Here is a 26,393-nt window from a genome sequence, read left to right on the forward strand (position 1 = left end):
TCTCTCTGTCTATCATAACTACATTAGTATTTCTTGCCTATCTTTCCTGGGTTTGTTTATGCAGATATAATCAAATATGAATATATACTCAATCTCCTTCCTTTTATACATACAAGATAGTATACTATTTATGCTTTACTTTTACCTTGCATTTTTTTTAACATAACAATATATCCTAGAGAATTTTCCCTATCAGAACCTAGCAAGCCCCCTCACTGTTTTTTCATAGGTGTGATAGGCAAAGATGTCCACATCCTAGTCTCTGGACTCTCTTACTATATTACTTTGTAAGGCAAAGGGGAATTAAGGTAGTAAATGGAATTAAGAGCACTAATCAGCTGACCTGAAAATAACTGTCCTGGATTATCCCACAGGCCCAAAGGCCCTTAAAGATAGAAGAGGGAGGCAAAATAAAAGGTTAGAGTGACACGATATAAGAACAAATTGAGTGGCCATTGTTTGTTTGAAGGTGAAAAAAGGGACCACATGCCAAGGAATGTGGAAAGTTTCTAGAAGTGAAAAGTCAAGGAAATTGACTCAGAGCCTCCAAAAGAGAATGCAGTCCTGCTGACACCTTGGTTTCAGCCCAATGAAACCCATGTTGGACTTCCAACCTCAAGAACTGTAAGATAATAAATATGTGTTGTTTAAGTCACTGAGTTTGTGGTAATTTTCTACAACAGCGATAGAATACTGATACAGTAGTCTATGTGTAGATGTTCCATGGTTTCTTTAACTAGTCCCTTCCTGGTGGACACTTAGGTTTTTTCTTATCTTTGGAGTTAACATAGATTTTCATAACCAATAAATGGCAGATCTTCAAAAGAGACGTGGGTTCGATCCCTGGGTCAGGAAGATACCCTGAAGAAGAAAATGGCAACACAGTCCAGTTTTCTTGCCTGGAGAATCTCATGGACAGAGGAGCCTGGCAGACTACTGTCCATGGGGACACAAAGAGTTGGACACAACTGAAGCGATTTAGCATAGCATGCTAGTATACAAATTTGGGTATCTTGCCTATAAGTCCACAACTCTCCCATTATCTTATGTTGCCTTAAAAATTAACTCATTTTCTTAGCACTTACTGTGCTCCTATTTTATTTTACGCCAAACACTATACATACTAGGGGCTTCCCTGGTAGCTCAGCTGGTAAAGAATCCGGCTGTGATTCAGGAGATCCCAGTTTGACTCCTGGGTTGGGAAGATCCCCTGGATAAGGGATAGGCTACCCCATACAGTATTCTTGGGCTTCCCTGGTGACTCAGATGGTAAAGAATTGCCTGCAATGCGGGAGACCTGGGTTTGATCCCTGGGTTGGGAAGAATCCCTGGAGGAGGATACGGCTATCCACTCCAGTATTCTTACCTGGAGAATCCCCATGGACAGAGGAGCCTGGTGGGCCACAGTCAGTGGGGTCGCAAAGAGTCAGACGTGACTAAGCACAGCACAGCATACATACTAGACTCCAGAATCCAACAGCAACTTTTGCTAGTAAACAGGGTGCATGAAAGCTTTCAAGGATTAACCTTATTGGATCCTCTCAGAACATGTTCTGAGTTTTCAGCTCTATATGTTCATTATTCTATACATAGAAAGGCTGCACAGTGTAAAACATGGAATTAAGAGTCCTTGAATGTGATTTAACCCCTAACTTTGAACTTTGATAAACCATTTCACCACTGTGTGCCTCAGTTTCCTCCTCTGTAACATAACCTAAAATGGACTACATGGTCTTTGAGAGGATCATTCCAGCACAATGATTGAAAATCATTTCATGGTATTTCTTTAGAAGGATGGGGTTTAAACACTTCCATCTTACAGGTAGAATGGCTAAGACCTAGAAAGAATGACTATGCACTTTATTTGTTATTTGTGTCATGGGTTGAGTGAGGGGAGGTATGTCAGTCTTCTTTCTACAGCCTAGAATTGCTCTGGGAGCAGATTCGTCTTTGACATGACCTTCACTCAATGTCAGTAATTTTCTTTGTATTTACTAACAGAGACATGGACAGATGTACTCATGAGCACGTGACCACTGGCTTTCTTGTCATCACTAAAGCTTTGTTGATAATGGAGAATGAAAGTAAATTTCTGAGTCATGCTTAGACTCTGGGCAGGAAAGCCACAAAGTCTGGATGGCAAATTCACAAGTGTGACATATACATGTTCTCAGTGTTTAGTAATGGTGCTATAATCTGCATAACTGAGCTCTGAAACTGAGCGTTCTTTATTTGGGGGAGAGTTTATTATTTTATAATTACCCTATTTACATTTTAATGTAAGAATTAAGAAGATGCTCGTCCTTATTTTCTTTAATAACATTTCTAAATCAGCCTAAGACTGAATTGGCTTTCCTCTTCAGTGTAGAAAATATGTTTATTGAAAAATCTGGAAGGCAGATTTGCACAGTTAAACAGACTGCATTCTGCCATTCTCCGTTACCCATATAAACTGTAGCAGGGCAGACTTCATGCATAAAAATTCAATGTGACCTAGTTTAAGTGTCCAGTAACCCCCTTTGTTCAGCTTTTATCATCTCGGTAGAACTCCACTGTTGGAAAGCAAAATGCTACAGCTTTATTTACACAATACAGCATTATGCAGATGAACAAGCATTAATCACAAACATTTCCCAAGTGAACCTTTGCAAATTGACACCATTAACTTTGCCAAGGGGCAGGTGTTGCAGTCCAGGAATAATATGTCTTTCCAACTGAGTCCTAGACGTTGGCTCAAATGTGTACGTCACCCACATCCCTGTTTCTTCTTGACCACCTTTTCCCTGTGTAACATGGTTTAGGCTGAGCACTGAATGAAATCGTCCTGGGCTTGAATGCTCCCTTCTTCTCCAGTGAACAAGTACACTGCAACTCTAGTGTGGCTATAAATTGATAAGCTTAAATCTGAATCATTCCCATTAGCTGGGAAATATGTTTCTAGAGTTAAGCCTTGCCAGGGAAATAGGTCTTCCATATGTTCCATAGTCAGTTTTTAAAAAGACTCTCAAAATTATTGGATTTTCGGTTTTCATACAAAAAGCAAGAAACTAGAACTTTCAACAAAAGCTTTTAAAATATTTTTGAGGCCGACATTTCTATTTTGGCTAGGTTGAAAGCTGGCAGATCCCAAATAATTTCTAATTTTCATATTAATTTTAACTTCTTAGAGAATAGTAGCAGAAGGATAAAGAAAACTGACCCTTAAAGAGATTTTCACATAAAATCAAGGCAACTTAATACTCTTGAATGCTTAAAAATAGAGATGATCTTCTTTTATTGTTGTTATCTCAGAGCAGAGTTAATCATAAATACCCTAAACATGTGACTGAGCCCTTTATACTTCATGGGCAAATCAAAATGAGAGCATAATGGTCTTTTTAATCAAGTTTTATGTACTCTAATTCAGGAACTGACCCTGAAATTTTGGTACTCAGCATTAACATCACAATTGATTAAGCATGAGATGCAGGGTCCCTAACTGCTAACCCCACTCATTTGAAGCAAACTATTTGACTTTTTAAATTTACAGCATTACTTTTTGAATAGAATTATAAATCAAATCATCTATCATGCACTTTTATACAAATTTTACCTGTGGCTCCTCTAATTTTTTACTTGCGTTGCTTTTGTCTTTGTTTCGGATTTTGATCACCTAGTATCTCCTCTCTCTCATTCTAGCCCACGGCTCTTTTCCCTTGCTACGTTCTTTTTCCTCATGTCTTAAGTCATAAGGAGATAGATGACCTTATGCCATTTCATTAATTTACATTAGACTGATACGGTACAAATGGACAGAAAGTTAAGGATTTGCTCAAAAGTTCAAATGGCAAGGTGACCAACTGTTCGTGTGAACATTTCTGTAAGTGCCCTGACTCGCTTATTCTTTACTATAAATATCTCTGAGGTTTCAGGAAATGCAGTCATCCAACAATCACCCTTGGTTCATGTGTAACTGATACATCTGCAATGCTTCTTTGCTCTGCATTTTGCATCTTTGTCAATTTTGCAGTTTTCATTTGGACAAGGTTATTTAAATATGCTCTCCTGGGCCTTTCTGCCTGTATCTCTTTTTGAAATTTTAATCTTATGCCCACTTCCTGATTTCTTTAGCAGTTTATATAATACAGTACAAATTCTCGTCTTGTATAAACAAACTGCCCCCATCCACCATCTGCCACTCAAGAGGCTTTAGTGTATTTTCTGCTGGAGGCCCTGGCATTCCCTGTCATCCAGCAGGGATCTCAGCAGTCATGAGATTAGGGAGAAAACAACAATTTTGGGTCCCATATAAATGCCCTTTCCATGTGCTCTTGGCTGACCCTCCATCTCCTTTGGCCCCCAGGCCTTACTGCATCTCTCCACCAGCTGCCAGGAGGCAGCAAGTCCCTACAGCAGCTGTGGTTCCTTCCCTGGGAGGTCAGAGCAGCAGGGAGATAGGAACCCCTTACACACCTTCTTGGAAGACCTTTCCTGAAGCAACAGCGGAATAAGCACCCAACTGCAAGGGCACCTGCTTAAATTTTCTGAAGGATCAAGCTTTTTGTTTGAAAAATGCTCTTCTAGGGAACTTGCATTTCACTCTTGGCTGCCTAGCTCTGGTTTTAACTCTAGAAATTCTGTCCGCAGTCATTCGTGTTTGTCTTTGCTCATCACAATATGTTCTCTTTGCATCATGTCCCTCCTTCCTGGATTCTCTCTTCTCTTGCTTTCTCCCTCTCCTCTAGCTCTTCTCTGGCACAAAGGTGCAAGTGCACTATTCTTTCCTTCTCTCCTGGACATAATGTCTTTATTAAGCTTTTTCAAGTTTAATAACTGGATTCACTGCTTTAAATTCTGAGGCACTTTTCACTTGGAAAGCCCCTAAAAGATATTTTTTAATTTATTTTTTAATTAAAGGATAATTGCTTTACAGAATTGTGTTCATTTCTGCCTAGAAGATAGTTTTGTTTAAAGTGTATTGAACATAGTATTTAAATTCCAACCAGTGTAGTGTTTAAAACAATTTTTCCTATATTTCCTGAACTTTCAGGCCCTTTGATAACTGATATGTCAAGGAAAACCTTGAACAGTCATTTTCTAATATTTGGCCCTCTTTATCACCACTGGCCTTCCTCGATAGCTCAGACAGTAAAGAATCCGCCTACAGTACAGGAGACCTGGGTTCAATCCCTGGGTTGGAAAGATCCCCTGGAGAAGGGAATGACTACCCACTCCAGTATTCTTGCCTGGAGAATTTCATGGACAGAGTAGCCTGGCAGGCTACAGTCCATGAGGTCACAGAGTCAGACACAACTGAGCAAGTAGCATACACATCACCACCATCAGACATGTCCAACAAATATCTGCATATGTTAGGTCCACAGATCAACTGAACTCTTCCCCGCTCTCAGACATACGTATACGGTCACTGCCTGCTCCCCATGCACACCTACTCCATCGCTCTTGAAGCCCTTGAGATGGACAACAGCTCCTTTAGTCTATTAATTTATACTATATTTATATAGTCACATATAAACTGAGTATACACAATTATATATAAGTATATATGTGTAACTTGTTGCATTTTTTTTTTTTTTTTTGCTGTTTGAAGCAACTTTATTTGAAGTTATTACTATTACAATTCAAGATGTCAAATGCCAAAAGACATAAATTCAACATAAAGTTCATCGATTATAGAACTGTCCCAAATATTAAGAGAAATTGGCTTCTCTCTAAAGGAAGAAACGTGAGGACTGTATAGCTTTTCTTGTTTTGTTTTGTTTTATTTTTCTTTTAAAACATTACTGAGCTATGTGCACTATAACTTTGGCTTGTGGAACGGAGAGCCAATGTGATCCTTGTTCTGCCTCAAAATGCTTTTTGGATGACTTCCTAACTCCCTCTTTACTCCTATACATTTGGCATTAATTGTGCTTTTAAGAATCAATGCTGATAAAATGTGAGCAGCAGAGTTTTAAGAATACTGGAACTTAGCCTGCTAAGTTTCACCTATGCTAATAATGGCCTTCCCTTCAGAAATTAAATAAGCCATGGAAGTTGGTCCTCATAAAAAGTGAGTTTATGATGAAGGGATTTGGAGAAAGTCACACGCAAACTAAACTCTGCAGTTGGTCATTAAATAAAGAAATGATAATCTCATTACTGGGTTGGAAAGTGAAAGCTAGTTGTAAAGTTTACATCTGCTGCTAAACAGTACAAATTTTTAGATAAATGAATAATTGTATAAGTTTGAAAAACCAAGTGATTCTGTCAAGAAAGAAGGTACTGACGATGCAAAGAATCGATAGCATCAAATGGAAGTCTAGAAAATGATAGCCTGCTTTTGTCAAACATTTTACATTTTTCCCATAAATAAGACTATTTATTATTGATTCTAAGGTGTGGAGGGTAGTGAAGCAGATAGTAGGTAATTAAAAGCATAAATCTCAGGAGCTTGGGAAGGTAATTCTCGCTTTGTAGGCAGAGCTGCCAAAATGATGAACATTTTTTGCTTCAACATGACAGAAATATAGTGTGGTTACAGGGAGAAGGAACATAGTGAACTAAAAGTTTGCTTCAATAGCTGCTGCTTAAGAAAGCTCTTTAAGAAATTTAGTCAGCCTTTTGGAGGCATATAGTAGTTACTTATGCATTTTTTTAATTGCCTTAAATTAGCCCTGTAACATTACCAAATGTTATAGCCTTTCTCAGAACTACCTTATTATAAATGGGCATTTGATCATTTAGAATTGATTTTAAATTCATCACTGAAAATAAAAGGAAGATCAGAATAAAGAGAATCTTTTATTTTTTTTTCTGGTTCTTTTTTTTATTATTATAAATTTATTTATTTTAATTGGAGGCTAATTACTTTACAATATTGTATTGGTTTTGCCATACATCAACATGAATCCGCCACGGGTATACACGTGTTCCCCATCCTGAACCCCCCTCCCACCTCCCTCCCCATACCATCCCTCTGGGTCATCTCAGTGTACCAGCCCCAAGCATCCTGTATCGTGCATCAAACCTGGACTGGTGATGCATTTCCTATATGATATTATACATGTTTCAATGCCATTCTCCCAAATCATCCCACCCTCTCCCTCTCCCACAGAGTCCAAAAGACTGTTCTATACATCTGTGTCTCTTTTGCTATCTTGCATACAGGGTTTTCATTATCATCTTTCTAAATTCCATATATATGTGTTAGTATACTGTATTGGTGTTTTTCTTTCTGGCTTACTTCACTCTGTATAATAGGCTCCAGTTTCATCCACCTCATTAGAACTGATTGAAATGTATTCTTTTTAATGGCTGAGTAATACTCCATTAAGTGAGCATTATGACTTATAAAGACTCATCAAAACATATATTTAACTAATGGGGAAATTATACAACAAATAATTCAATCATTTGGGGTGCTCTAAGAACACATAGGTGCCTTGTATGACATGTTACTTTAGAGATTTGTATGTGTTTAATAATATTCAAAGTTCTGATGACCTACTTAATATGATATGAAGAACAGAAAATATGAAGTTTGGACAAGGAAAGTACCAAAACTCACTGTCCCATATAAGAATACGTTCTCAACAGAAAAACATTAAGCTTCTGTTCTTAATTCCTTCAAGCTTTGGTTGTGTTGTTCAGTCTCTCCATTGTGTCCAACTCTTTGCAACCCCATGGACTGCAACATGCCAGGCTTCCCTGTCCTTCACCATCTCCTGGAGATTGCTCAAACTCATGTCCGTTGAGTCAGTGATGCCATGCAATCATCTCATCCTCTGTCATCCCCTTATCCTGCCTTCAATCTTTCCCAGAATCAGGGTCTTTTCCCATGAGTCGGCTCTTCACATCAGATGGACCAAAGTATTGGAGCTTCAGTTTCAGCATTATACCTTCCAGTGAAAAATCAGGGTTGATTTCCTTTAGGATTTTTGACTAGTTTAATCTCATGCTGTCCAAGGGACTCTCAAGAGTCTTCTCCAGCATCAAAGCTCAAAATCTTCAATTCTTCAGCACTCAGCCTTTTTCATGGTCCAACTCTCACATCCATACATGACTACTGGAAAAACCAGTTTTGACTGTATGGATCTTTGCCGGAAAAGTATGTCTCTATTTTTTGAATACTGTCTAGGTTTATCATAGCTTTTCTTCCAGGGAGCAAGCATCTTTTAATTTCATGGCTACAGTCACCATCTGCAGTGATTTTGGAAAACAAGAAAGTAAAATCTGTCACTGTTTCCATTGTTTCCCCGTCTATTTGCCATGAAGTGATGAGACCAGATGTCATGATCTTAGTTTTCTGAATGCTGAATTTTAAGCCAGCTTTTTCACTCTCCTCTTTCACTTTCATCAAGAGGCTCTTTAGTTCCTCTTCATTTTCTGCCATCAGATCAGATCAGTCGCTCAGTCATGTCCGACTCTTTGCGACCCCATGAATTGCAGCACACCAGGCCTCCCTGTCCATCACCAACTCCCGGACTTCACTCAGACTCACGTCCATCGAGTCAGTGATGCCATCCAGCCATCTCATCCTCCGTCATCCCCTTCTCCTCCTGCCCCCAATCCCTCCCAGCATCAGGGTCTTTTCCAATGAGTCAACTCTTCGCATGAGGTGGCCAAAGTATTGGAATTTCAGCTTTAGCATCATTTCCTCCAAAGAAATCCCAGGGCTGATCTCCTTCAGAATGGACTGGTTGGATCTCCTCACAGTCCAAGGGACTCTCAAGAGTCTTCTCCAACCCCACAGTTCAAAAGCATCAATTCTTCAGTGCTCAGCCTTCTTCACAGTCCAACTCTCACATCCATACATGACCACAGGAAAAGCCTTGGCTAGATGAACCTTTGTTGGCAAAGTAATGTCTCTGCTTTTGAATATGCTATCTAGGTTGGTCCTAACTTTCCTTCCAAGGAGTGAGCGTCTTTTAATTTCATGGCTGCAGTCACCATCTGCAGTGATTATGGAGCCCCCCAAAATAAAGTCTGCCACTGTTTCCACTGTTTCCCCATCTATTTCCCATGAAGTGACTGGACCGGATGCCATGATCTTCGTTTTCTGAATGTTGAGTTTTAAGCCAACTTTTTCACTATCCACTTTCACTTTCATCAAGAGGCTCTTTAGTTCGTCTTCACTTTCTGCCATAAGGGTGGTGTCATCTGCATATCTGAGGTTATTGATATTTCTCCCGGCAATCTTGATTCCAGTTTGTGTTTCTTCCAGTCCAGTGTTTCTCATGATGTACTCTGCATATAAGTTAATTATCTGCATATCTGAGGTTATTAATATTTCTCCTGACAATCTTGATTCCAGCTTGTGCTTCATCCAGCCTGGCATTTTGCATGATGTATTTTGCATATAAGTTAAATGAGCAGAGTGACAATATACAGCCTTGACATACTCCTTTCCCAATTTGGAACCAGTTCATTGTTCCATGTCTGGTTCTAACTGTTGCTTCTTGACCAGCATATGGGTTTCTCAGGAGGCAGATAAAGTGGTCGGGTATTCTCATCTCTTTAAGAATTTTCCACAGTTTGTTGTGATCCACACAGCCAAAGGCTTTAATGTAGTCAATGAAGCAGAAGTAGAAGTTTTTCTGGAATTCTCTTTCTTTTTCTATGATCCAATGGATGTTGGCAATTTGATCTCTGGTTCCTCTGCCTTTTCTAAATCCAGTTTGAACATCTGCAAATTCTCGGTTCACGTACTACTGAAGCCTAGCTTAGAGAATTTTGAGCATTACTTTGCTAGCATGTGAAATGAGTGCAATTGTACAGTAGTTTGCACATTTTTTAGCGTTTCCCTTCTTTGGGATTGGAATGAAAACTGACGTTTTCCAGTCCGGTGGCCATTGCTGAGTTTTCCAAATTTTCTGGCATATTGAGTGCAGCACTTTCACAGCATCATCTTTTAGGATTTGACATAGCTCAGCTGGAATTCCATCACCTCCACACCTCCACTAGCTTTGTTCATAGTGATGCTTCCTAAGGCCCACTTGACTTCGCATTCCAGGATGTCTGTCTCTAGGTGAGTGATCACACCATCATGGTTATCTGGGTCATGAAGATCTTTTTTGTATAGTTCTTCTGTGTATTCTTGCCACCTCTTCTTAATAACCCTGCTTCTGTTAGGTCTATACCATTTCTATCCTTTATTGTGCCTGTCTTTGCATGAAATGTTCCCTTGGTATCTCTGATTTTATTGAAGAGATCTCTTGTCTTTCCCATTTTATTGTTTTCCTCTATTTCTTTGCATTGATCATTTAGGAAGGCTTTCTTAGTTCTTTGCTATTCTTTGGAAATATGCATTCAGATGTGTATATCTTTCCTTTTCTCCTTTGCCTTTCACTTCTGTTCTTAGCCCTCCTCAGATAACCATTTTGCCTTTTTGCATTTTTTTTCTTGGGGATGGTTTTGATCACCACCTCCTGTACAATATTACAAACCTCTGTTATAGTTCTTCAAGCACTCTATCAGATCTAATCCCTTGAATTTATTTATTACTTCTACTGTATAATTTTAAGGGATTTAATTCAGGTTATACCTGAATGGCCTAGTCATTTTCCCTACTTTCTTCAATTTAAGTCTGAACTTTGCAATAAGTTCATGATCTAAGCCACAGTCAGCTCCCGGTCTTGTTTTTGCTGACTATGTGGAGTTTCTCCATCTTTGGCTGCAAAGAATATAATCAATCTGATTTCAGATGGTATTGACCATCTGGTGATGTCCATGTGTAGAGTCTTCTCTTGCATTGTTGAAAGAGGGTGTTTGCTATGACCAGTGCGTTCTCTTGGCAAAACTCTGTGAGTCTTTGCCCTGCTTCATTTTGTACTCCAAGGCCAGACTTTCCTGGACTCCAGGTATCTCTTGATTTCCTACTTTTGCATTCCAGTCCCCTATGATGAAAAGGACATCTTTTTTTGGCGTTAGTTCTAGAAGATCCTGTAGGTCTTCTTAGAAGTGTTCAACTTTACCTTCTTTGGCATTAGTGGTTAGGGCATAGACTTGTATTACTGTGATACTGAATGGCTTGCCTTGGAAACAAGCAGAGATCATTCTGCCATTTTAGAAATTGTACCCAGTGCTCCATTTTGGACTCTTGTTGAGTTTGAGGGCTACTCCATTTCTTCTAAGGGATTCATTAAATGTTGCTTAGCTGATCAAACATTAATAACACCTTTTAAAAAATATTATGGGTCTTCTTTCTTCCCTGTGTAAAATTCCTGTGTTAATAACTATTTTGACAAAAGTAAAAGATTTCTGAAACAATTTCCAAAGCATTTTATTGCTGGTTTTTGTCATCTTCCCACTTTGGGGTTGGGGAAAACTTTGAAGGCTTGTGTATTTTTCTCTTTTTTTGGTACAGATTTCTTTAGTTAAGATTGGGTGTGGAATCCTTAACAATAAGATAATGTTTCACTCAATTTTTGTTGTTTAGATTCTTTTTTTTTTTTTCCTGAACAAATACATAGTTTTATTTACATAGCTTAAGAGAACATTTCCATGAGTAAAACTGGTTTGTTGAGCCATTATTGTTTCTGAGTCTTAGGTGGAACTGACCTGAAGAAAGAGTTTAGGTAAATACATGGTTCATTAACATAGCTTAAGCATTTCCGTAAGAAAAACACATTGGTTAGCTCAAGGTTTGAGAAAAGTTCAGGTGGAACCAGGTGTCATGACAACATAGAATTTTTAAAGAAACCTTTTAATTTTGTATAGAGAAGGGAAAAAATTATATCTGACAGTTGTTTCCTCCTGTCGTTTAAGAGAGGAAAAAAAGTCTGACGCTTGGGGACCCCTAGCCTTCCTGCCTGTTACCCTGTCACCATTTTGTAGATTTCAAAGTTGTAAAACGGAAATGATGGTAAGAGATGGTTTTAGAAGCTCAGGATCTTTAAACCAGAGTGTCAAGTGGGTCCTGGCTTTCCCAGCTCCAGTTAGCTCACCCTGCCCTTAATGGAGTTATTGTGAACAGAGCCTGGCCATTTGTCGTGAGTATCAGGAGTACAGACCCGTGCCTGATCAGGATTGGGGTACAACTTTACAAACTAAACTTGTGTTCATAAGTATACTTAAATTTTTAAAGTACTTTAAACGTACTCTACTCCCAAGCCTAGAGAAGTTGCACAACAAGGAAATAAGTACATATATGAAGTTAGCAAACTGTTGGATGCATCCAGACTTCATTATTTACAAAATATTGATTCCAGTTTTTCATTTCTGCGATCTAATACGTCATTTTTGTCGCATTGCTGTTGTAGCAGGGCTTCTCTAACAGAGATGGTGTATATTCTGTCAGTTCAGAGCTTCCATTTTTCATTAAAATGAGTTCTACTTCCTGAAAGTCCTGTAGTCTTAGAATGTCTTTGTCCTTTCTGAGCAATGTGTTTGGTAGCTTTCTGATCTTCTCCACTTGCTCTGGGTTAATCCCCAGTTCATAGCAGCTTACTTGTAGTAGATTTTGGTAACTCAACTCTTGTCTATCCAGTTCAACTTCAATGAAGTCATTTTCTTTGTGGCTCTGAATTCTGACTTTAAGTACCAGCTCTGGGCAGGTGTCAGCAGGTTTGGCGTTATCACCTGGGTCAGTTGGCAACTGTTGATTTGAGTCTCCTTGTTTATGTTCACCTGAGGGCTTCTTCACATCCAGTTGGGGTTCAGCCATGAGTAAGTTCTGTAGTCTCTGTTGTTTAGATTCTTAAGCTAAAAAATATATGCAGCATACAATTGGAAATCAGATAGAATTTCTTGGCTGAATACCTGTAGGGTTCCTGAATGATTTAGTTCCTGGTTTAAAGTTTATATTCAGGTGTTATTTAGTATGTGTTTGATTTCCCATAGCTTATCATTTGTATGCTTGAGTGGGCAATTGGCTATAATTTTCACAGTCTTTACAACAAGAAAAAAAAGCATTACTTATGTAAGACAGAAGCAGAAAAGCTGGATGCAACAAGAAATAATCTTGCCTACTCTATTGCTTTCAAGCAAGTGGATGAATTAATACAATTCAAAACATTGTACGAAAGGGATAACTTTTAACCACTTTTACTTCTCAAGCAACTTTTTAAATAAAGTGACAACATTTGCCCTGGAGGCTAGAGAATTTTAGATATGGTGAAAGTGAAAGTCGCTTAGTCGTGTCCAACTCTGCGACCCCATAGATGTACAGTCCATGGAATTCTCCAGGCCAGAATACTGGAGTGGGTAGCCTTTCCCTTCTCCAGGGGATCTTCGCGACCAAGGATCAAACCCAGGTGTTCCGCATCACAGGCGGATTCTTTACCAGCTGAGCCACAAGGGAAGCCCTTTAGATATGATAGGTCAGCATTAAGATAATTTTTTGGAGGGTGGGGGGTGGGGTAGGCAGGAGTGCCTGACCAGCTATAAGGAGCTTTATGAGGTATGGCTAGTCGCTGGGGAGAAGATAGCATATGAAGAAATATTGCTCTAGCCAATGTCTAAGATTTCAAGCTAGGAATTTTTGTTGAAAAAATAGTGTTGCTGCTCAATTTAGTTCTTCAAGGAGAGTAAAGAAGCTGTCAAATTAGCCAGAGACAGAAGAAGAGGGTCAAAATAGTTCATGCCTAAAAAGGAAAATTCAAGAAATATAAGACAGGTTCCCTACCCTCATAGACCTGATTAGCTAGGAAAACAAAACAAATATACATAGAAACCTTGTTGAACTGTGTGGTGTTAACTGCTGTAAGGTGATATTAATATAAATTTGGGAAAGCAGACAGCACATAGGCTAGAAGTATCATGGGCAGAAAGCTAGCATTTGACAGATGCCTCTTCTTCCACCAGGCTCTATATTAGATTCTTTCCACATATATTATTTCTGTATTTGTACTGAGTGAGGTTCAAGGAGGAAATGAAACTGTGAAAGGCTTGAGAGATGGTCAGCATTTGACAAGGAGAGAATTGAAGAATTACTAAGTAGTAGAGCTGAAACAAATAGGGCTTCTTGAGGATGTGGTCTACGGATAGGCTGCAGGGGGTCCATGAACTGTGTAAAATTATGCACAATTTTGTCTGTCTGTGTATCTGAAACCGTAATCACTTAGAAAGATGTTGAAGTGATTGAATCTTCCATTTCCTGAGAGAAATGTTCCACAGCTTCCTTTGGCAACATGTTCTAGTATTTAATCATTTTTAGTATTTCGTCTTACCTAAATCTTTATTTAAAAAAAAAAAAAAAAAAGAAAGAGAAAAAGAACCATGGTCTTTTTCCCCCCTCACTTTCGTTCTGTCTTCTAGGGCGCATGGGAAACAAATGTGGTATTCACTACTCAGAAAATAGATCTCATGAACAAGAGCTCCCAATAATTCTTCTTTCTGTTTAGGTTCTGATTTGGGGGGACTGAGAATATGATTCAGCTTTTATTTATGTGTATTTCCTTCAGGTATAATGTATTTCAGCTCTTATCAGTGGCATACCTAATATTTCTGACACCAAGAGCAGATCATTTTTAACATCTCCTCTGTAGGACAAAGTCATTTTCAGAAATAATTGTGAAATTACATGAATAGTAAGAAAAACCAGGAAAGAAACTCAGAGACTTTTTATTAAAGTTTCAATATATTATTATACCACAAATATAACAGTATAAAAAGGGAAGAAAAGTAAAGGATTGATCCTTTTTAAGTATATTCATGTGTTTTTAAATGAGAGAAACATAAGCCTATATATTATTCTATCACAGAAATGATCATAACATTACAGTAACAAGTAAATTTTAATAAAATAAAAATTATATAAAAAGTACAATTTATGTACCCACTGACTTGTACCACTGATATTTTCTTCTTCATTCCTTAGTCTTAAAGCACAGAAGAACCTAAAAAGAAGCATAAATTTTTATTTCAAAGATATTAACAAAAGTCAGTAAAATCCATCACATATAAGCAAAAATTTTTATTTACCAAACAACAGTAGTACATGTCATAGTTAGCACTGTCTCATCCTTAAAGTTTAAACACAAATAAAAATGCTAATCAGTCATGGAAAATGAGAGAATTGAAGAATTTCAAGTTATGTTTTCTTTATCTTTAGTAATCACTGTGCTATCATTGTTTACTTCAAAATCAGTTATTGAAATGCTAAAATATGAGTGGCACAGAGCTTGCAAACTTAATTCCTAAGCATTAGGAATTTACTTTCAAAATGAGTAAGTATAGCAGAGCCATTGTGAATTGGGTGTTTGATAATATAACTACAAGTTCTGTATATTAACTCCATGTAGTGCTACTTTTAAGTTTACATACATATTACTATAATTCAGCTATAATCACAATTGTTTAAAACAGACCAACACTTTTTTATTTTTCAGGGTAGAGTATTCTATTACTGTTTAGAATTACCACCTGTAATGATAATAAAAAGCAGACCTGTTTTCAGTTAGTTTTATTACTGTTTTCAAATTATCTACACGCAGTGCAACTCCTTGTTTCCTGTGCTGAAGTGGACATCTCCCCTCTCCCCTCCAGTATACCATGTATGGCATGTGTGCTAAGTTGTTTCAGTCATGTCTGACTTTTTGCACCCTAGGACCATAGCCACCAGGCTCCTCTGTCCATGGGATTCTCCAGGCAGGAATATGGAGCGGGTTGCCATGCCCAACCCAGGGATCAAACCAGTGTCTTTTATGTCTCCTGCATTGGCAGGCGGATTCTTTACCGCTAGCGCCACCTGGGAAGCACAGACTCTAGTTAAACTTAGCCTGGAGATAAAGTTGTGCTAATTTATACTTGTAATCTCCAAATAGTTTCCTTTTTTATCTTTAACAGTGCCCACTGCATATTCTCTGAAATGTAGCTTTCATTATCTCTGACCTGTGAACTTGAGGTGACCTGGTTTTTGCTCTGGAAAGAAATAACATTCTATATTATTTGAGAGACACGTATGGAATCCTTTTTTTGTGATGATTTATTTGTTCATATCATGAATTTTTGGCTTTTTTTTTATACCATTTGAGAGGAATGGGAAAGAATAGACTTATTAAAGGAGACTTAGGTTATTCATTAGTTTTGTAAATTAAATCATGTATGCCAAAAAAATACCCTATATGCACTTTTAAACTAAAAATACCAACAATCTCTTTTAAAGATCTAATTTATACATTTACACAGATGGTCATAGAAAGGGGTATTCACTAACATCTGTAAATGTTTGGGAAATGATGGATGTCTCTATTTGTACAATGTCAAAAAGAATTACTGAATGTGCAGATATAGATTAAAAAATACAAAATTTGAATATCTGAAAGGCATTCTTTTCAAGGTAGTTTTCTGGAGATCTAGACATTGAATAATTGTTTTTTGCATAAATTTCCATTTTTATAAATGCAGTAAATTCTTATTAATTTGGACAACACTAATTAGGGATTTGTGATAATTCAGGTACGGGCTAAATTGTGCTTTTGTTTGGTCTAAATTTGTTCTTCAAAGATAATGCAAATGAGTATTACAAAGAAGGATGAAGCATAGAGATTTAGAATACCAATAGAACCAATTCTTCTGTGATTATGTAAGCACTTTAAGGGCACTGATTAAAATGCAAACAATGATATAATTTAAAATAATTCTTATATACTTTAACACATCACCTAAGAATCTCTGATAGCTAACAGCATTTCTTCCAAAATGTTCAACTTTTCAATTTTTTTTTTACCATTCATTATGCCCTTTACCCAGATTATTCCACATTGTTGAGGTTTTTCCAAAATTATAATCATCTAGTAATACCTAATCCCATTCTCTTTTTTTAAAAGCAAATGATATTTCTATGACTTGGTTAGTATTTTCCCAGGAACTCTTTTGAGTCAAGTGTTTGAACTTACAGGGTATCTAGGTTTTATAGTTCAGACCAAACAAGCATTGTTTTGAAGGATGACTTATCCAATTTAGTTACCTGCACTGATCAAATTGAATGAATGATCCATAAGTCACTGATTTTGTGTTCTGACCTGGGGCAATCTTGATAGACAAGTGAGTGAGCCACTGTATATAAGAATTGTCTTTCCAATAATTGTGGAATTAGTCTGTTTGGAATCTGTTCATCCCACAATGAGGTGGATCAAGCAGCCAGATCCCAAAAATCATACCAACTGGTAACCCCTGCTTCAGTCCATGGTTTCTCACCATAGGCAGAAGTCAGTCAGGAATTTGAAATAAGTTCGGTTCAGTTCAGCCACTCAGTCGTGTCCAACTCTTTGCAACCCCATATACGGCAGCACACCAGGCCTCCCTGTCCAACACCAACTCCCAGAGCCTGCTAAACTCATGTCCATTGATTCGGTGATGCCATCCAACCATCTCATCCTCTGTTGTCCCCTTCTCCTCCCGCCTTCAATCTTTCCCAGCATCAGGGTCTTTACCAATGAGTCAGTTCTTCACATCAGGTGGCCAAAGGATTGTAGTTTCAGCTTCAGCATCAGTCCTTCCAATGAATATTCAGGACTGATTTCCTTTAGCTTGAACTGGCTGGATCTCCTTGCAGTCCAAGGGACTCTCAAGAGTCTTCTTCAACACCACAGTTCAAAAGCATCAACTCTTCGGCGTTCAGCTTTCTTTATAGTCCAACTCTCGCATCCATACATGACCACTGGAAAAAACCATAGCCTTGACTAGATGGACCTTTTATGGCAAAGTAATGTCTCTGGTTTTTAATATGCTATCTAGGTTGGTCATAGCTTTTCTTCTAAGAAGCAAGCGTCTTTTAATTTCATGGCTGCAGTCACCATCTGCAGTGATTTTGGAGTTCAAAAAAATAAAGTCTGTCACTCGTTCCATTGTTTCCTCATCTATTTGCCATGAAGTGGTGGGACCAGATGCCATGATCTTAATTTTCTGAATGTTCAGTTTTAACTGAAGTATGTAGGAGATACTTATTTGATTATGACCACTCCTGATACCAAAAATCTTTACTCTCTTAGTCACTTAACATTCTCAGAATTCAGGTTTCTAACCAGTATTCACCTCTTTAGTCCAGCTTTTATTACTCACCCCATTGTTGGCCAGCCTTCAGCCACAATGGCTTTCTTTCATTTTGATAAAGCTGCAAAGCTACTTCTTCACCCTTCCTTTTGGCCTAACATTAATGAAAGTTATTGTCTAGTTGTGGAAAACAATTATTATAAAATTTAATAATGTTTAAGTTGTGAGCAGTACTATAGAGAAAAGCATCCAGAAAGTTAAGATGTGACCTAATCTGGGGGATCATGGAAGGCTCCTTAAGAATATAGTATTTGGGCTGTGTTCTTCAAAGTAAATAGGGATTAACTAGGAAAAGAGAGAGGATTATAGGCATGTGCAAAAAGACAGCACTATGCTTCTACTCCAGCCACACTCTCTTTCAGTCCCTCCGAGAAAAACAAAGAGCCAGCTACCAAGTGAAACTAGAGGTAGGTAGGGAGTAAGACATAGAGGTCTTGAATGTGATGATTTTAGATTTTAAACCAAGAACAGTGAAAAGATGTCAAGAATTTTAAACAGAGGAATGATATGTTAAGATTTGCATTTTTTTGATGTTTGCATAATACCCTTTTTATTTTTTTATTCGTAATTATTTTATTTTATTTTTAAACTTTAAAATATTGTATTAGTTTTGTCAAATATCAAAATGAATCCGCCACAGGTATACATGTGTTCCCCATCCTGAACCCTCCTCCCTCCTCCCTCCTCCCTCCCCATACCATCCCTCTGGGTTGTCCCAGTGCACCAGCCCCAAGCATCCAGTATCATGCATCGAACCTGGACTGGCGACCCTAATTTGCATTTTTAAAATATCACTTTGGCCACTGTGTGGAGAATAGATCATAAGTGAGCAGGAAGGGGCCTTTGGGCGATCACTAAAGAGGCTGTTGCAGCAGTCCAGGTAAAAGATAATGGCAGTTGGGACCAAGGTGGTTGTCCTTGTTCAGTCACTCAATCATGTCTAACTCTTTGTGACCCCATGGACTGCAGCATGCCAGGCTTCCCTGTCCTTCACATCTCTCGGAATTTGCTCAATCTCATGTCCATTGGGTAGGTGATGCCATCCAACCATCTCATCCTCTGTTGCCCCCTTCTCCTCTTGCCTTCAGCCTTTTCCAGCTTCAGGGTCTTTTTCTATGAGTTTGCTCTTTGCATCAGGTAGCCAAAGTATTGCAACTTCAGCTTCAGCATCAGTCCTTCCAATGAATATTCAGGACTGATTTCCTTTAGAATGGACTGGTTTGATCTCCTTGCAGTCCAAGGGACTCTCAAGAGTCTTCTCCAACACCACAGTTCAAAAGCATCAATTCTTCGGTGCTCAGCCTTTGTTATTGTCCAACTCTTACATACATACATGACTACTGGAAAAACCATAACTTTGATTATATGGACTTTTGTAGGCAAAGTAATGTCTCTGGTTTTTAATATACTTTATAGGCTTGTCATTGCTTTTCTACCAAGTTGTGGCGTGATTGTATTTGACATATTAAGAATTGTCTTGATTAGACAAGTATTGAGGAGGTAAAATCTATAGGACTTAGTGATTAAACATGGAGTGGAGATAGAGTGTGACAATGAGAATGAACCCTAGGCTTGGCTCCTACAAAACATGTAGAGTGGTGCCCTTAGCAGAAAAGGAATGCTAGAAGGAGTAGGTGATTTTGGCAATAAAGCAGAAACAAATGATACAAGGAGTTTGATTTTGAACTTATGTCTAAGGTGCTTTGAGATATCCAGGTGGATATGATGAATCTAGAGCTCAGGAGAGCAATCTGGACCAGAAAGGTAGAAACCAGGAAATTATTGGTGTAGATCTAGGTGCCTGGGAAAGTTGTGTGGGTAAAACTGAATGGAATTAGACAGTAAAGTTTGGAATGAGAAGACAAGAAGGCTTAAAACTGAGCTTTGGGGTATAATAACAATTGAATGACTGGACAGGGGAAGATGAGCCTGCAAATCGTTCTGAAATGTAGATGAGGGAACACCAAACAAAGAAAGAGCTAAGTCAAAAGTGCCTTCCAGAAGTGAGAGATCAGGAGGGTCATGGATCACTGGTTGATCAAGCCAGATGAGGAATAAACAATGTTCTTGGTTTAGGACTCAGGGCACTGGTGTCTTCGTGATGTCTGTTTCAGTGGATTGAGGTGGACTAGATTAGAGAAGAGAAATTGGAGATGCACCTACAGTTAATTGAACAGATTTGTCTGCAAAAGGAAGCCAAAAGTTTGAAAAGCTCATGTTGAAAGTCAGTTGAGGGATAGTCTCTTCTGAGTTGGAGAGATCAGGCCTTGTTTAAAAATATGGATGGCAATGATAAGGATTTCGTTTGGGAAGGGGGAGTCCAGTATAAATGTTAAAAAGGAGAAGGGGTGATAGACATTGAAGAAGGCAAAAGGAAACAGAATATATAGACAGAGACTTGCCTTGATGGGAGGAATAGCTCCTTCTCTATTAAAGCTCTGACTGTTGGTTTATAGAACCTCCTGAGATTTGAAATCTGTGTGTTTAGGAACCCCATTTGTCTTTGACTTGCTGTGATAAGAACCTTCTAGTTACTCTACTGTCTTTTTTTTTTTTTTCTTTTCCTAGGTCTTAGCTGGATCAGATTGTGCTAGAACAAAAGCCCTCAATGGCTTCTCATTAGCTACCTAATTAAGTATGGTATTTGTTAGCTACCTTCCTACTATCTAGTATTTAAGACCCAAATAATAAGGCACTTGTCCTTCTAATAATTTTCCATTCCTGTTCCACACACATTGCACTCAAACTGAATTATTCACATTTCCCTAAACAAAAATTGATTTTTCCATATATTTCTTTCCTTATAGCTTTATTATTAGTAGTATATATCTCTTGTCTTGGGAATTCTTTCCATTATTGAAGGCCCTTTCAAAACTCTTTCTTTTTGCAAATTTTCATACCATTTTATTAAGCCCCAGGAAAAGGTATGTGCACATTTTGTTGCCTGATTCCCAGAAATAGGTTTAGGAAAACAGATAATTATAATATATCCATAATGACAAATTAGGGTATGGAAAATAATTAGGAAATTTTTAAATATCTGGTTTGATTCAATTAAAGCATTTTAAAATCATTTCTAGTTATAAAAAGAAGAAAAATAATCTTTTGAAGCATCTAATGCCTATTTTTGCATCATGAGTGACAGGACAACTTTGAAAAGCAACCTATATATCTGTAAATAAGGTACAGTTGAGATATCAATTCAGTTCACTCACTCAGTGGTGTCCGACTCTTTGAGACCTGTGGACTGCAGCAACCCAGGCTTCTCTGTCCATCACCAACTCATGAAACTTGCTCAAACTCGTCCATCAAGTCAGTGATGCCATCTAGCCATCTCATCCTCTATCGTCCCCTTCCCCTCCTGCCCTCAATCTTTCTGAGCATTGGGGTCTTTTCCAGTGAGTCAGTTCTTTGCAGCACCTGGCCAAAGTATTGGAGTTTCAGCTTCAGCATCAGTCCTTCCAAAGAATATTCAGGACTGATTTCCTTTAGAATGGACTGGCTGGATCTCCTTGCAGTCCAAGGTACTCTCAAGAGTCTTGTCCAACACCACAGTTCAAAAGCATCAATTCTTCATTGCTCAGCTTTCTTTATAGTCCAACTGTCACATCCATACATGACTACTGGAAAAACCATAGCCTTGACTAGATGGACCTTTGTCAGCAAAGTAATGTCTCTGCTTTTTAATATGCTGTCTAGGTTGATCATAACTTTTCTTCCAAGGAGCAAGTGTCTTTTAATTTCATGGCTACAGTCACCATCTGCAGTGATTTTGGAACCCCAAAACATAAAGTTTGTCACTGTTTCCATTGTGTCCCCATATATTTGCCATAAAGTGACAGGACCAGATGCCATGATTTTAGTTTTCTGAATGTTGAGCTTTAGCCAGCTTTTTCACTCTCTTCTTTCACTTTCATCAAGAGGCTCTTTAGTCTCTCTTCACTTTCTGTCAAAAGGGTGGGGTCATCTGCATATCTGAGGTTACTGATATTTCTCCTGGCAGTCTTGATTCCAGCTTGTGCTTCATCCAGCCCAACATTTCACATGATATACTCTGCATATAAGTTAAATAAGTAGGGTGACAATATACAGGCTTGACGTACTCCTTTCCTGATTTGGAACCAGTCTGTTGTTCTATGTCCAGTTCTAACTGTTGCTTCTTGACCCACATACAGATTTCTCAGGAGGCAGGTAAGGTGGTCTGGTATTCCTATCACTTCCCACAGTTTGTTGTGATCTACACAGTCAAAGGCCTTGGTGTAGTCAATAAAGCAGAAGTAGATGTTTTTTTGGAACTCTCTTGCTTTTTTGATGATCCAACCCATGTTGGCAATTTGCTCTCTGGTTCCTCTGCCTTTTCTAAATCCAGCTTGAACATCTGGAAGTTCATGATTCATGTACTATTGAAGCCTGGCTTGGAGAATTTTGAGCATTACTTTGCTAGCATGTGAGATGAATGCAATTGTGCGGTAGTTTGAACATTCTTTGGCATTGCCTTTCTTTGGGAATTGTAAACTAAAATGAACTGGCATGGGTGAATTTAACTCAGATGACCATTATATCTACTACTGTGGCAGGAATCCCTTAGAAGAAATGGAGTAGCCCTCATAGTCAACAAAAGAGTCCAAAATGCAATACTTGCATGCAGTCGCAAAAACAACAGAATGATCTTTGTTCATTTCCAAAGCAAGCCATTCAGTATCACAGTTCAGTTCAGTTCCGTTCAGTCACTCAGTCGTGTCCGACTCTTTGTGACCCTATGAATCATGGCATTCCAGGCCTCCCTGTCTGTCACCAACTCCCGGAGTTTACTCAAACTCATGTCCATCAAGTCGGTGATGCCATCCAGCCATCTCATCCTCTTGTCATCCCCTAATCCAAGTCTATTCCCCAACGACTAATGCCAAAGAAGCTGAACAATTCTTGAAGACCTACAGACCTTCTAGAACTAATACACAAAAAAGATGTCCTTTTCATTATAGGGGACCAGAATTCAAAAGTAGGAAATCAAGAGATACCTGGAGTAACAGGCAAATTTTGCCTTGGAGTACAAAATGAAGCATGGCAAAGCCTAACAGAGTTTTGCCAAGAGAATGCACTGGTCGTAGCAAACACCCTGTTGCAACAACACAAGCGAAGACTCTACACATGGACATCACCAGATGGTCAACACTGAAATCAGATTGATTATATTCTTTGCAGCCAAAGATGGAGAAGCTCTATACAGTCAGCAAAAACAAGACCAGGAGCTGACTGTGGCTCAGATCATGAACTTCTTATTGCCAAATTCAGACTTAAATTGAAGAAAGTGGGGAAAACCACAAGACCATTCTTGTATGACCTAAATCAAATCCCCTACAATTATACAGTGGAAGTGACAAGTAGATTCAAGGGATTAGATCTGATAGAATGACTGAAGAATTATGGACAGAGGTTCTTGACTTTGCTCAAGAGGAAGTGATCAAGACCATCCCCAAGATAAAGAAATGCAAAAAGGCAAAATGGTTGTCTGAGGAGGCCTTACAAATAGCTGTGGAAAGAAGAGAAGCGAAAGGCAAAGGAAAAAAGGGAAGATATACCCATCTGAAAGCAGAGTTCCAAAGAATAGCCAGGAGAGATAAGAAAGACTTCCTCAGTGATCAATGCAAAGAAAGAGAGGAAAACAATAGAATGGGATAGACTAGAGATCTCTTCAAGAAAATTAATGATTCCAAGGGAACATTTCATGCAAAGATGGGCACAATGAAGGACAGAAATGGTATGGACCTACCAGAAGCAGGGTTATTAAGAAGAGGTGGCAAGAATAAACAGAAGAACTATACAAAAAAGATCTTCATGACCCAGATAACCACAGTGGTGTGATAACTCCCTTAGAGACAGACATCCTGGAATGAGGAGTCAAGTGGTGCTTAGGAAGCATCACTACAGACAAAGCTAGTGGAGGTGATGGAATTCCAGCTGAGCTATGTCAAATCCTAGAAGACGATGCTGTGAAAGTGCTGCACTCAATATACCAGCAAATTTAGAAAACTCAACAGTGGCCATAGGACTGGAAAAGGTCAGTTTTCCTCCCAATCCCAAAGAAAGGGAAGGCCAAATATCAGTTGAGATATATTATGGTTCATTCATATAATGGGGTAAATATATACACTTATTTTAAAAATTAGAAAACTTTCTAATTAATGACTTTTTAAAAAATCTCTAAGATATATTGCTAAATAGAAAAAACAAAATGCAAAACAACATATGTGGTGTGTAGGCATTTGTCTAGAAATAGAAGAAAGGAAAAATACATACATATATATTTTCTTGATAGGCATGTCAGTTATCTCTGGCAGGATACACAAAGTGACAGCAATTAATTGCTAAGTCTGAAAGGTAGACTTTTCACTGTGTAGGTTCTTTTGTTTTATACTTTTCAACTGTGTGATTATATTACTTGGATGAAAAATAGATACAATTTAAATTTAAAAAAATAAAGTAATAGCTAATTGGACAAAAATGAAATTCAGTAGAAATCATGGCTGATTCAAGTTCAAAGAATGCAGATATTCCAAAATATTGTAACTATTGATTGAAAAGAATAGAAAATCATCCTTTTAAAGCCTTTCTGATACTATATATATATATAATATTCAATTCAGAACTTTTTATTGAGTCTATACTATGTAGACAGCATATTCAAAAGCAGAGACATTACTTTGTCAACAAAGGTCCATCTAGTCAAGGCTATGGTTTTTCCAGTGGTCATGTATGGATGTGAGAATTGGACTATAAAGAGGGCTGAGAGCAGAAGAATTGATACTTTTGAACTGTGGTGTTGGAGAAGACTCTTGAGAGTCCCTTGGACTGCAAGGAGATCCAACCAGTCCATCGTAAGGGAAATCAGTCCTTGGTGTTCATTGGAAGGACTGATGTTGAAGCTGAAACTCCAATATTTTGGCCACCTGATGCAAAGAGCTGACTCATTTGAAAAGACCCTGATGCAGGGAAAGATTGAGGGCAGGAGGAGAAGGGGATGACAGAGGATGAGATGGTTGGATGGCATCACCAACTCAATGGACATGGGTTTGGGTGGACTCCGAGAGTTGGTGATAGACAGGGAGGCCTGGTGTGCTGTGGTTCATGGGGTCGCAAAGAGTTGGATACGACTGAGCGACTGAACTGAACTGAACTGATATCATGTAATAGGTGCTTCAGAAGATTCAAAGATGAGTAAGACATGGTTCACGTTGATCTTATCATATATGAACGACTTTTGTTGTGATTCTTATTGGTGAGCAGAACTTTTAAAACAATATTGCATGACATCAAAAATGAAAGGCCACTTAGCATTCATTGATTATATTGAAATATTTTGGTATTTATCAATGAATCAAAAGTATGGGCATTTTTATTTTAGTTTTTGCTCTGGCAAACCAGTTTCTTATATGTGAGGAAGGTTGACCAGCTTAATCTGGAGTAGCAACTTCTAGCTCAATCTGATACTTTAATGTAAAAATAGCATTAACATGACTCAGGTTAGCTAAGTGACTACTAAAGATGTACAGTTTTATTATTTTCTCTTACTTGTATTTGTATGTTTTGAAAATGGTATGGTATTAATCTTAATATTTACATATTTTACTTAATTTTAAATTATAAAATGTCTACTGGGCTTTAAAAATTGTTTTAATGCTTTGGGGTAGGGGTTTTACAAAAACCTATTTTGTAAAAGAGGTTTTCAATGACTAATGCTTGCTAAATAAATAATATATGAAACATATTATAAAACATCACTAAAGCCATTCTTCAGCCAATTTTCCAAGCATAGCACTTTCAAACTTATTTTCCCACTTTTGTCTACATTAAGGATATTATATACCAAATATAAGGAGACACATTGCAAATCCTAATTTTAGATTTATTTTGTATCATTTATGTAAATTTCTTTAATATGTAAATGGAAGTAAATGTAATACCTTCTAGACTGATTAAAAATTAATGTATGGAAGCCTGGGAGCCTAATTTAAAGGACCATCAGAAGACTTGAATTAGTTAGCTGTAGAGTCACAGCTTTAATGCGGAGACTTGAATTATATTGCATTACTTATCACTGAGTAACAAAAATCACTCTTAGAAAGCACACAATGGCAATCCATTTCTCCACTGAAAGATAGCAGCACTCTCAAACCCTTTAGGAACTTGGGATGTAACTCTGAAATCACTGTAAACTCTTCTTTATATTTCAAGGTAGTAGAAAATTATTAACTAAAATGTGTCAGTTTAATATAGAATTTGAAATTAGTTTGAGAGAAGTGGATAATTTTGAGAGCTTTGGGGTAAATCATAAAATAAGATACTCAAGAATAGTAAGTAATTATTAGTAAATCCTTAATGTTTTATATCATATTATAAAGATAGAAGATGATATCCAT

General features: G+C 38.0%; 2 protein-coding genes across 9 annotated transcripts in view; one reads left to right on the forward strand and one right to left on the reverse strand.

Moving 5' to 3' along the window:
- The window catches only part of ZNF385B (zinc finger protein 385B), a 368,588-nt gene that overhangs the window by 291,462 nt on the left and 50,733 nt on the right, over positions 1–26,393 (forward strand). The gene's annotated exons all lie outside the window — the stretch shown is intronic.
- LOC113901678 (putative ANKRD40 C-terminal-like protein) lies at positions 11,638–13,146 on the reverse strand. Its single transcript, XM_027556358.1, has one exon. The coding sequence runs from the start codon at positions 12,644–12,646 to the stop codon at positions 12,209–12,211; it is 438 nt and encodes a 145-aa protein (XP_027412159.1). The 5' UTR covers positions 12,647–13,146; the 3' UTR covers positions 11,638–12,208.

Source organism: Bos indicus x Bos taurus, chromosome 2 (assembly GCF_003369695.1).
Source record: "Bos indicus x Bos taurus breed Angus x Brahman F1 hybrid chromosome 2, Bos_hybrid_MaternalHap_v2.0, whole genome shotgun sequence".
NCBI lineage: Eukaryota > Metazoa > Chordata > Mammalia > Artiodactyla > Bovidae > Bos > Bos indicus x Bos taurus.

Bases quoted from the DNA above. Each gene is read 5' to 3' on its own strand.
- LOC113901678 (XM_027556358.1), bottom strand. From the start codon at position 12,646: ATGGCTGAACCCCAACTGGATGTGAAGAAGCCCTCAGGTGAACATAAA.